This window comes from Rhagoletis zephyria, unplaced genomic scaffold (assembly GCF_001687245.7).
Source record: "Rhagoletis zephyria isolate East Lansing unplaced genomic scaffold, Rhagoletis_zephyria_1.1 Rzeph_scaffold_00046, whole genome shotgun sequence".
In the NCBI taxonomy this organism is placed as follows: Eukaryota; Metazoa; Arthropoda; class Insecta; order Diptera; family Tephritidae; genus Rhagoletis; species Rhagoletis zephyria.
The window spans coordinates 420,195-433,724 of NW_016157130.1; the positions used below are offsets into that span (position 1 = coordinate 420,195).

Genomic DNA, 13,530 nt, shown 5'->3' on the forward strand with positions numbered 1-13,530 from the left:
CGCTCAAAAGGACTTGCAAAAATGTATGTTGTTCAGAACCCAAAATTGTCGCTTATCACTTCCATTATGAGCGATTTTTATTACCAAAAACAGCAAAAACCCATTAACTCTTGCACCTCCTTCCCCCACCCGACCTAAAAAAAAGGCAAAAGGCTTTGTGCTCGCTGGGGTGGGAGACACATAAAGATGAAGATTTATGAAACCATTAATTTCATTTTATTTTAACGCCACAGCTAGACAACTAAGAAATAAGAAAAAAATCTGAAAAAGAAAGTTGTGCGAAAAACAAAAAAAAATACAAGAAAGAGTCCTTTGACGATTAAAATGCAAAACAAAAAAACAAAAAGAATACGCTCCCTTGGTCAGTTGAGCATGAAAATGTGAGGAATTTGGATTGGTCAAAATGGAAAAATTTTGCAAGTGAATAGTGAAAAAATTCCTCACAGCGATTATGAGTGGAAGAGTGTGCAAAAAATGTGCTTGTGAAATTAAATTAAAATTTGGAAGAATTCATAGTGAATAAACAAAAAAAAAACAAAGAGCAAAAAATACGACAAAAATCTGTTATGAAACGGCGTTAAAAATTCCAACGCAGCCACATCAATTTCAGTGAACAACGGAAAACTTACAACAACAATATGTCCGGCAAAATAGGACCACCACTGCCACCTACCCTTTCTTATCCTTTTCCCAACCTTCAATACCACCAGAGCAACATCAATTTTTGCCAAGGAAAGCGAATAGACAACTGCCGCACATTAAAAGTGAAGCTTACCGAGCCGCTACAGGCCCAAGCTGCGCCTTATAATTACTGCCAACGAAAATGTCTACCCACCAACGGCGCCAACACCAGCGTCAACAACAAACAGCTGCTCCACGTGTAAACGATACGCAAAACAACCTTACTGAGTCGGAGTACAAAGATGAAAATGGCGATGGCTATGATGAAACTGGCCATGGCACCAGCGAATTGGTCAGGCACAGCACATGCACAGCAAGCGCTGACGTTAACCCAACTAAAATAAGCCAGCGAGGGAAAACAAAAATTTCTGACAAGCCACAGACGAGTGGCCAACACAAAGTAAAGGATAACAATAACTGCCAAGCGGCAAAGCAAAATAAAATTTCAAGTGAGTGTTGGAGGCACGAGGCCAGCCAAAATGTTAACGCTACCCCACCTTCGCTTGGTGTGAATTTAAAAACATCAATTTACGACTGGGACTCACCCAGCTCATTTACCGGTACAGTGAAGAGGCGGTCCGGTCGCCGGCCACACTCGTTGGCAGCAACAACTGCAAGCGTTGAACGTGGTTTGGGGCATGCGAATGTGAAACAGAATGCAGCTTCCGAGAGCTCAGCGCTGTCAGTGAAAGCTTTAACCCCCACCAAAGATGGCACCACTACCAACCATAACTACAAATTTTTTTGTAATAACAAACGCAACCACTATGCAATTAGTGCCAACAACGCAAACACAGTGGATGGCAGCAAGTTAAAGCGGCGGACGACTAACGACGAAATAACTTTTGCAGGGACCGTCAAACCTGCCAGCAACATGCCAAAGTCTCATCGGCTGGGTAAGGATAAGTCATCGAAGCTGCGGCACAGCAAATCGCTGGCGTCAGCAGATCGAAATGCTAATAATGCCGCTGCAACAAGCTCCCCACCACCGTCACCAAACAGTGACTTGGCGGCCGCTCATAGTTTCCTAAGTGTTTCGCAACATTCCCAGTCTATCGCGCCTGGCACTAGATCGAAGTCTTCCGATGCCACGTCATTGCCTGCCTCGTACAACCGCAATCTTTGCAATGCCTCCTTCTCCAGCGCGAACCAACTACACGACGAGCCGAATGCCATACGCGATGCTAATTATATGGAATTGAGCTTTTGTGATGGCCGCTACACCGGCGATGAGTCAACGCAGTTTACCGAGCTCTTTCGTGATTTCCCCGTCAGTTATGAATCCACGACGGTCGTCACGAATTCACAGTTTGCAAAGTGTGGTCTTTCGGCGCAAGCGTCACCACGTTCGACGCCTCCCTATCGCGAGCCACCACCGCCAACACCACCACCGATCTCACAGATGCCAACGCGCGACTCGCGCTTCCTCGCCATGCAATCAACCGCCGAGCCATGTGCTTCCCTATCCGCGCCAGCGACACCCTCACGCGGCAAGGTCGTGCTCAGCAAGAAGGAGCGCAAGGAGTTGAGCAAACTGAATGCGCGTCTAGGCGTGTATGATGGTAGCGAGCATGCCGGTGGAAGCGCGAGCGCTCAGTCTAGTCCCTACAAGGGACGTGTATCTGAGTTGAAGAACTGCTTGGCGCGGGGTCTATTTGCTTCGCTAAGTCGTGGTTCGCAGAAGTCACTTACCGCGAATAGCGCGGCACAAGAAGAAGCCACATCGTCGTCGAATGAGGTCTCACCGCCGCCACCAGCGCCAGCGGACGCTAGTCCTCCGAACTCGAATGCGTCCAACAATAATGATGCAGACTATAGTGAGAAGCTAAAGAATTTGCCAGTGCGTCAGCGTAAGACGCACGTCTCGCACATGGATAACTATTGCCTCTTCGATCCTGTTGATTTCATAAATGAAAAGGCGCTACGGCAACGCACACATGAGCATTTAAGCCGGATGTTTGAAACGACCACGACACACGGTCTACGTGATCCGCTCTTCAGTTCGCGCCAGAACTTAGACTTTAGCGAAGAGGAATCTGTGCCCGAAGTCATCTACAATGAGGATGAGCTGCCACCGGAGGACGACTCTACGCTAGTGGTTGAGGTGACATTCGAGGAAGCTTGCGGTGGCGCAACGAGATCAGCTAATTTCGATCATCACAATTATTTTGTCATTGATCCAGATGACTTTGAAGAGGAACCCATACCTGATATCGGCATACCGAATCCAAACACCAATGAACAACTGGTGCACGCCAACCTCGAAGCATTGGCTGAGCAAACCACTGCCAAAGCAGACGAGCCCATACTACGTGAGTCCGCCAGCTTTGAAAAGTTGCTCGAAGTGCTGGATGCGGCGCCGAGCATGTCGAATAGTCAAGAGTCCAAAGATACAAACACCACCGCTTCCACGACCACAACAACATCCACCGCGCTTGTGGAGTCATCCACCTCCACGAACTCAGCGAGTTCATCCACCTCAGCGACGTCCTCGCAAACGACGCTACAGCGCACGAAAAAGAGGTTAACCTTCCTGAATCTCTCACCTTTTCGGTCGAAACAGCAAATGAGTGGCAGCGCCGTGGCCGGGAATGATAAACGAGCTAAGCGTAATGGCGACAATAAAACGAATGATGCGTCTGTGTGTGACGCTAGTGCCGTAGTGGACACAGCGAGTAACGAGCAGCGTGCTGTCTCTGCGCTAGTCAGCTCGGAGCATATGCTTCACCTGCAGCATATGCTGCTGGACGAGAAGGAGCACTTACGCGCGCGTACCGTGCCAATCGAATCGAATTATGTACTCTTCAATCCGGGTCCGGTGCCGAGTCGTAATGTACCGTACAAAATTCGTAAGCCGCGACCGTTGTCCTCACACAGCGATGCAGATAGTGGTTTCCTGAGTCCATGCTCGCCCGATGAGCTGTCCGCGCTGAAGTTCAACTCGGCGATTTTGGTGCTGCAGCAGTGTGACAGCGTGCAGGGATACATTGAGGTGAGTGGTGTACAGTAAGTCATTTAGTACTTGAAGAAAACTAAAAAAAATAAGAAATTTTTGTGGACTTTCTCATATCAAATAAAATTTTTTTGTCTTAGGGTTGTAATAACCGCACTGTGAGACAGTAAATTTTACACACAAGAAAATCAATATAAATACTCGCAAAATAAGAGTCCAATTATAGTATAACTGCATTTTTAGAGAAAATTCTGTAGAATTTAAAAAGTCTAAATTTTTTTATGCGTAAGTGGAAAACGTGGTGAAATTGTCCTTTAAAATTTTATCCTTGAATATCCTTGAATATTTTGCAATATTGATTTTTGAAAAACTTATGTATTCAAGACTAATATACACATCACCACACCCTCGAATTCCGTCCTTGTAATTTTATTAAGTTACAAAATAATAATAATAATAATTAAAATGCTATGTTTAATCCCTGTTCCTGGTGAACCAAAAAAAAATTTTTTTTCTTTCACTTGGTACCCCTATTGTTATTCTACATTGCACTGAATTCTTTAAATAGTTTTTTGAAGTAATCATATCTTTGAAATCTCAAGGCCCTATAAAAAAGTTTCTACATCAGAGTGAAAAAAGCAGTTTTACTACATTAGGCCTCTAATTTCGTGAGTAAACAGGGAGACTTTAGCGTTATGCTGTTCGCCTTTTAGGAATACGTTTTTTTTTAAATTATACCTTTTAAATTAAAAATATATATTTCTTCAGTAAAAGCTATTACATAAAAAAAAGAAATTTATAATAAAGCAAATACAAATAAAAAATAATTTTTAAAATTATATGAAATTAAATAAATATATTTTTTTCTTTTTAAAACAATAAAATCTAAAAGTTAAATTAGAAAAAGAAAAAAGTTAAATCAAAAAAGACGAAAATAATGCTCAAAAATTTAATAATATTAAAAAAAAATGTTTTTATTTTTAAAACATAATCTAAAAATTAAAAAAAAAATATTAAAAAAAAGAAAGAAATAATAAATGAAAACGAGGTGGCAATAAATAAAATAACTTTCTAAAAATTAAATTACAATAAAAAATATTTTCCTTTATTAAAGAATAAAATCTAAAAACGAAAAGAAAATTAAACTAAAAGAAGAAAAAGAATTTATTCAAAAAAGATTAAATCAAATAAATTCCTAAAAATTTAATTACATTCAAAAAATATTCCTCTTTTCAAAAGAGTAAGATCTAAAAATTAAAAGAACATTAAATGAAAGATATACAAAATTAAAAAAGAAATAAAAATACATAAAATAAGTTTCAAAAAATTAAATGAAATTTGGAAATACATATATAGTTTTTGTTTTTAAAATAATCAAATTTAAAAGTTAAAAAAAGAAAAAAAAAAATTATATTAAATTTATATAAACTCGCTGCCCGAGACTCGAACTGCGCCCTGTAAAGTTTCTCTTGCCACAAATTTTAGTACTTTAAGAAAATTTGAACATTTTTGGAACTCCTTTTGATTACAACGCTAAGATTAAGCAGCTTACTTGCCTACAAAAGCTCATTTTTCAAAATAGTTAATTATCTAACACCACATCTCACTCGTTTGAATGGCTTCACCAACTGTCGCACTCATTTTGAACACGCAATGCAAATCCCTTTGCGGTTCAAAGTCCCTTAATACAACATTCATAATAAAGAATTATATATATTTTGTACTTTTGCTCATAATCTGATGGTAAATAGCGATTTACAGCGTTTATGAGCAGCGACACCATAGAAGCACCGGCCAAATAAGCCGCTTAGCAGAAATTATGAGCGCATGAGCGTCTTAAATTCAGCTCAACAGCATAGTCGCAACAGTCTTAACACATTTAAATCGTTTCTTCTAGCAATGGATTACACACACTTTCTTAAGCCAACCCTCTGCAAAGTTGTTACCCCGATGCTGCTGCTGCTGCTGGTGCTGCTTGAGGGCTCATTTCCGTTACTTATCAGCAACACCCATGAAAATGCATTTTCCGTAGCGTCCTGCAGTCAGTGGAAGGAGGAAGATGAAGTAATTGCGGAAGTAGTACATGCTGCGAAACGAAGGAAATGATTCGGTTATCTACCCTCAAAAAATTGTTGGATTTGGTTGCGAAATTGCAATAATTTCATGTTTGGTTAGTGAAGCTTGCTGGGGTGTGCGGGCGATGAAGCGGCGGGTTAAATGCGCGCAATTACCAAGGGAGCCCTACATATAGCTTGGGTGGGAGCGCACGCACATTCACATACACACTCTCGCATATTTTCAAAATTACAAATGGCATTTCTGTCCGGCAAAAGCACTTCCTTTTACTCTTCCTGCTCTTGTGCGGCGTTGCTATGTTGTTGTGTGAAGTGCAACACTTGATTTCTTGCCATTTGCCACTTGCAGAGCGCCACTCTTCATACAAATACATACTCAAAAGGGTAGTGATGATTGCATCATTCAAGAGCTGTCGCACGCATCCACCCTCACCGTGCTTACTTTCGTACTTCTTCATATGCGTTGTAAAAACTCTAATCGTCGCTTTGCATTGCTGCAAGTGACACCGCCATTAACGCGTCGCTGTGAGAGCATGCAATTTTTAGATTTCCCTTTCTTCGCTGAACGCACTCGTCGGCCTGTAACGACCCTTGGGAGCAATCAATCGTTGCCTCTTGCCATTTCCTTGATTCATTTCGGCATGCAGCAACAAATTTTCGTTTCCTCAACCAAATTGCTTTAGTGCCTTCTCTCTCTGCTCTAATATCGCCTAAGAGGTGTGCAGGTGGGGTCGACATACGGTGGTGGGGCCGACTATCTGGAAATATGTACATTATTTTTTAGTTTGGCACAAGTGCAGTAAATGGCAACTGTAAAGAATTTTCGGATGTATTAATCCCAATACATACCAGTGACACATGTAGAGCATGGTTCAAAAAAAAATTTATTAAAAATAAAAACTAAAAAAGAAAATTTTCTGATTAAAAATGCAGTTAAAAATGTATGTACGTATCCTGTTACACAAGAAAAAAATTAGTAAATTCTAAAAATATGGGCTATTTGATTTTGAATTTAATTTCATAATATATATAATGTATAAATAATAACTTTTTTCAAAAAATGTTATTCTTCGCTTATCTAATCTTAATTGCTATCAAAAAAGTGAACTTGAATGCAATCCCATCAGAGTTTAATTTCATTAAAGAAACTGGCGAATTTATGTGACATCGCCTATAGAGCCTCATTGAGCATAATACATGTTTTACAAAGAAGTATCTTCCAACTCCTTAAGGGCATATTTTTAACAAAATTATGTTAAATCCAAAAATAGTCCGCAGTAGCCCCGAAAAAGCTTCGTCTGTTTCGATTTTCGCATTAAGTGCAGTGGATGATTCGAAAAAAGCATGAATAATGCTGGTTCTCTTGGGAGCCACATTTATAGAAATCGAGACAGAACTTTTCCGAGGCCGAAAAGGAAGTGAAGCGTCGTGAAAAGGTCAATTACGGTAATAAATAACAGCGTAACTCCGGCTAAGATAGTAAAAAGGCACCAAAGTCTTGGGGGAAAATATTAATATTTTTTTTAAACTGATTTTATGTATTTCTTCTTTCTTTATTTAATTTTCCCTAGATTTTTAGATATTTAAAAAAGGATATATTTATTAATTTAATTAATTTTTTTTTGGAACTGACTGCCGGTCTCACGAAAGCAATTTAAGTGAAAATTTTTTTTTCAGTTTCCTTATTAAATTCAAATAAAATAATAATTTTTCACATAAATTTGTTTCATGATACTGGCTATGTTTGTAGTTTTTTCTTCTTCCAATTAAATTTTGATTTTTTTATAGTTAAGTTTTCTGTTAATTTTAAAATTTTCTTGTTTAAAAAGATTTTTTTTTAATTCATTTAGTTTTTAAAACCTTTACTTATGTTTATTTTATTTAGTTTTTCTTTTTTAATTGTTTAATGTTTTATTTCATTTAGTTTTTGAACATTATTTATAAAATTTATTTTTTGTAATAAAAATATTTTTTTTTGTCAATTTTATTTAAATTTTAAGCAGTTTCTTCTTCTTTTTTGATTTAATTTTTTCTTTTTCTAATTTAGTATTTAGAATTTATTGTTTTGAAAAGAAAAAAAAGAGTTTCTTTTATTTAATTTAATTTTTAAAAATACTTTTTTCATTTTATTGATTTTTTAATTTAATTTCTTTTTATTTATTAGCTTTTGTTATACAGATATATTTTTAGAATTTAATCTAATTTTTGAAAAAAAAAAAAAAATTGTTAAAAGACGAACAGCATAACGCTAAGACCTTCTAGTTAGCAAATATTTCGATTAGTCCTTGCCAGAATTGACAATTACCTTACGAAAGACTCCTCGGTTAGAATGATGTGCCTCCTTCTGGCACTCATAGGGGGCACCTGCAATGGACAAATCTTCCTCCGAGTGGAAGTATGAGTCATTCGTACGCGCCTTCCTAACCTAACCTAACCTTAGCCTCCAGCCGTGTTACTTGTCTAAGAACAGACCAGATGTGATGTGACCTAAGAATCAGCGGTTAAATTTCCGCAAATAGTCATGCCGATGCTCGCAGTTTATTTCCAGTGTCAGTGGAAAATTTGCGAAGGCAAACTCTTACAGCATAGAGCGAAATGTTTACGAACGTCAGTGATATCCGAGTCTTGCAACACAGACGAAATCCTTCAAACAAAATCTATTTTATGGCTCATTAATTTCGCTATTCAATAAGCGATTCTACTTTAAAATAACCATTAGCACAGCGTACAATCTTACCTCTTAGTACTTAATATGCTGGGCGAACGTTTGTAGAAGCTGATGGTACTGATTCCCGTAGGAGGTTTGGAATCAATTAGACTTAGACTTTCCGCTTCCTTTATAGCAATAAAAAAGTAAAAATTTTCTACATTTCTTCAAATTAAATAAAAAATTATCATTTAAGCCCACATGTTCGCCCACAAAAGCCTACTTTCTGCGTGCAACAAAAAAAAATTGCAAACATTAGGCACTCTTGCCATGCCTACACGCCACACTGAACCACGTACACGTATCACACGCATAGTTTTATGCGCGTGTGGCAGTAATGCCACAAAACATCCGCGACTTGATATGTGAAACGTTGACTGCATACGAAATTTAGCAAGCAAAATTATTTGCAAGAAAAAGGGAGGGGAGGGTGAAAAACACAGTCGAGCATTAGAAAAACAAAAATGTGAGCTATATACATTAATAAAGGGTGTCAAATGTCAAACATACTATGTACGAATGTACGAATGCGATGACTGTGTGGCAGGCAATGGTAGTAGATACATAATTGCTGTAATGCAACACTGCTCAAGCGTGCAATTATAGTGGTAAAACAACAGCGCTGGTATGGCAACAATGCGCAAAATGTTTACATGGATGGGGTGGGGTATTGAATTGAACGTTGGTAAGGAGAAAAGTGTAATGCAGGAGGTAGTTAAAATGGAATGTATGAATATTAGGGCGGAGTAATTTAATTTCGAAAAGTGTGTATGGTTTATTCTAAGTCTGCGTACGATTATAAGCAAAAATGGTGAACAAAGTGTATACCAAATCCCTCCCAATTTTTTTAAAATCAGTGTATTATAATTTTTTCTGGACGAAATTAATTTTTTATTTACAAAATTTTGTGTTTTCTTCATATTTAAGAAACTACTTCATAAGTTCGGAATGCTGTTTTACGTACAAATTTTTTTGGTGTAATGAAAGATAAATTTCTACCAAAAAAGTTACAATATACAGATTTTTCTTTTGAAAATTGGGAGAGTCAAACGTCATTTTTGGTATATAGTTTGTTCGCCATTTTTGTTTTCTTCGAAAATTTTGCTCCGAACAAATTACTCCGCCCTAATGAACATGTTTTCTTAATATGAAGTCAATGCTGTATTTATGCATGCTTAAAAACAAAAACGATTACAATTTGTTGAAAAAATATTAGACTAATTTTAGTGTCTGAACATTTGGTCCAGCAAAACTTTGATTTCTAAGAATTTCTTCTGCTTTAACGCCTCCGTAATTACCCAAGAATACTTTGAGTCAGGGACTTTAGCTAAAAAGTATTTTTAAGATTTCCAAATCAAAAGGATATATGTACATAGGCGAAAATTTATTGGTGATTATCTCCGGTTAAGGATTTTTATCGCAATTTTTGGGGATTCTTCTTTCACTTTTCCGGATTTTTGTAGGTAAGTTTTGGCCTTTTCTCCGAACTTTTATGGATATTTTCGCAACTCTTCGGTATCTTTCGCGATTTTTTCAAATTTTTAATTTTTTTTTAAGTTTTCCGTACTTTTTTCCAATTATGGAAATTTTTTGGAACTTTTTGAGAGTTTTTAATAATTTTTCAAGTTTTTCCAAGACCGCTGTTTGTGCCTTTCTCGAAACTTCTTGAAGTTTTTGATAATTTTTGGAGACTTCTCGCATCCTTACGGGACTTTTCAATTCAAGTTCGGTACATTTCGAGATCGAATTATTCAAATTGCTCAATGTGTATTGAGTTGTTGAAATTTATAGACTTATATAGCTATCGATGTATTATTGAAATTTCTCAACTTAATGAAATTTATCAAGTTATCGATATTTATTGAATTATTATTATTTATAGTGATAACGAAATTTATCGAATTATCGTAATGCAGCGAGTTCTTTCAACTTATCTAGTTATCGAAATTTTTGTTGATTTACTGAAATTTGTCGATTTATCGAATCGAAGTTTTTGGAATTATCACAATGTATCGAATTATAAAAACTTCAAGGTTATATACATAGTAAGTTTATTAAAGTATCACTGCTTTTATCGGGTTATCGGAGTGTACCGAGTTATCGAAATTTGTCGATAGCTTTCGAAAAAATATGGTGCTATCTAAATTAACTGAGCTATCGAAATGTATAGAGGTATCCAAAGTTTATCGATCTATCGATTTATATCGAGATATGCATATACGTTTTTGAGATAAGTCGAATTATCGAATTTTGTTGAGTTATCGGATTTTAGTATTTTTGAAGATCATCGATATGTATTAAATTATCAAAACTTATCGACAAAATGGAAGGTATCGTGTTAATTAAAAGTCCTGCCAAGTACCTCAAAGATTAAAAAAAAAATTTAGTCATGTTTTAGTTCCAAAGCAGGAGATTTTCCGTAATGTAATTTTGTCCCTTTAAAGTTAAACGATGTGCTATGTTGAAAAACCTCACCAAGGCACTTAAAAACTAGAAAAACGGTCGAATTTCGATTGTAACTGGCACTCCTAGCAATATTTTAAAATGCAAGTCATGAAAGTCGGTCCAGTATTTTTAGAGTTTACTACGATCAAATGATTTGCATTTAAATGTAAAAAAATATAGAATGGATGAATTGAACAACCGGTGAAGCTTTAGAATCACCTTAGCCTTTAACTAGTTTACTGCAATTACCCAGATGGATACAAAAATGCCAAATAGATCATTGACATGCGTTATTACAATTAACTAACTTATTCTACTTATATACCTTCTTATCTATTTAAAACCTAGAGGCATGCATACTAAAACATATTGAACGAACAACACGTCATCCCATGAAATGGAAAAAATTATCTTTCTTCGAAAATCATAAAACAAAACAAAAACAACTATTAAACGATATAAAAAATTACAAACAAAAAAAACACAACAAACACTCCTTTGTGCGACACGCGTGAGCTACTTAGTTGAGGCTTTTGGCTGCACGCGTGCAACCGAAATAATTTTGTTACTTTACCCCCGTGTGACATATGCGACAAGCAAGCGCATGTTTTGTAATGCGCTGCCTAGCAGTGGTTGTTGTTGCTGTTGCTGTTGCTCATATTCGGCAATCATTAGCCCAATAAGTTGTAAAAATTGTCTCGCCACTTTTACCGCAGCCCCCGGCAGCAGCAGCTCAACCACCCCCGCACACCCTTTCTGGCGTGCCACGAAATAATCATCATCATCAGTCAGTTACTTATTTTGCCGCGCTTGAAACTCGCTGACCGCTCAGCAAATGAAATGAATTGCATATGAGTAAGTTGCGTCGACCTGAGGGTTGCAATGCCGCCGCTTGCGCCTAAGTGTATGTGTGCCTTCTGGGTTTGTGCGTTTTGTGCACCCCCTTTTATTGCTACACTTGCCGAGTTGACAAATCCTCGGGTTGAGCCGCGTGTCGCAACGCTTGTGCTGTTTTTTTTTTTTTTTTTTTTTTTTGAATATTGCATTCATGCGCTTCATTGTTGTGGTGATGTTNTCTTAACTGTGATTTATGACTGCAATAAAAGTGCCGGCGGCTGTAAAACATAAAAGCTCTGAGTGCATAAATAAGTAAGTGTGTGTGAGTGTTTGTATGCTTGCCTACTCCACTCAATTGCTTCAATTGCAACATTGTGTGTATGTTTGTTTGCCTATTTGCGCTCATACATTAGCCACACATTTGCATTGATGTATTTCATGCTCCGTTGCATGCTGTTAGGCGCAAAGTGCAGCATTTACATACCCAACCTACAATTGCACACAAACACAACTCACACTCGCCAACATCAATGCATTCTTTCATTCATTCAATCCATTTCCCACTTAGTACTACTTGCAATCCCTATTTTTTTTTTTTTTGCAGTCAAGTGGGTCAGTTGGCTGGCTCATCCGGCCATTTATGCAAATTTTTCTAGGCAATTGAGTCAATTCAATGGTTAAATCATTCATTGTAGAAAGAAGCATTTTTCTAAAGCTGCTGCTGCTGCTGCTGCTGCTGCTGCTGCTGTGGGTTTGTGGCTATTCTCTTTACTTTTGCGTTTTACTTTGTTGGCTAAGAGCATATTTAGGCCATTTAAGTAGTGGTGCAGCAGTTGGCCGGAAGAAAGCCATTTTGAAAAGCGTGCACACAGAGGCATAGCGCCTGATTTAAAGATCCACTAACAATGAGAATTTAATGTCAAATAAAGTGCAATATTTTTTGCTCACCCCACCCAACCTTAAGCCGCTTTCATTATGCTTTTTTTTGTATGCGTTTTGCCTTAATATGCGCAAGTGTCTTCATCCATGCACTGCAGTCCATTTGGTGGGTGGGGAAATGCTTAATTAATATGCATGTATGTAACTATATGTGCAAGCCACCGGTGCGCTGCGCCTCGGGTAATACAAATTGCTTTTTAATTTCATATTTAAATTACATTTAATGNTACTTAGTACTACTTGCAATCCCTATTTTTTTTTTTGCAGTCAAGTGGGTCAGTTGGCTGGCTCATCCGGCCATTTATGCAAATTTTTCTAGGCAATTGAGTCAATTCAATGGTTAAATCATTCATTGTAGAAAGAAGCATTTTTCTAAAGCTGCTGCTGCTGCTGCTGTGGTTTTGTGGCTATTCTCTTTACTTTTGCGTTTTACTTTGTTAGCTAAGAGCATATTTAGGCCATTTAAGTAGTGGTGCAGCAGTTGGCCGGAAGAAAGCCATTTTGAAAAGCGTGCACACAGAGGCATAGCGCCTGATTTAAAGATCCACTAACAATGAGAATTTAATGTCAAATAAAGTGCAATATTTTTTGCATACCCCAACCAACTTTAAGCCGCTTTCATTATGCTTTTTTTTTGTATGCGTTTTGCCTTAATATGCACAAGTGCCTTCATCCATGCACTGCAGTCCATTTGGTGGGTACCTTCGCTCGCTGCCAAACTCATTCAAGCGAAATGCTTAATTAATATGCATGTATGTAACGGGTGATTTTTTTGAGGTTAGGATTTTCATGCATTAGTATTTGACAGATCACGTGGGATTTCAGACATGGTGTCAAAGAGAAAGATGCTCAGTATGCTTTGACATTTCATCATGAATAGACTTACTAACGAG

At 37.5% G+C, this 13,530-nt stretch overlaps 1 protein-coding gene across 1 annotated transcript in view; it reads left to right on the plus strand.

Moving 5' to 3' along the window:
- The first annotated feature begins 278 nt into the window (after positions 1–278).
- LOC108367519 (protein sickie-like) overlaps positions 279–13,530 on the plus strand; it is a 305,357-nt gene continuing 292,105 nt past the window's right edge. The window contains exon 1 of the mRNA XM_017622151.1: positions 279–3,673. Within this exon, the coding sequence (XP_017477640.1) occupies positions 824–3,673 (2,850 nt within the window). The 5' untranslated portion in view covers positions 279–823. The remainder of the gene's footprint in view (positions 3,674–13,530) is intronic.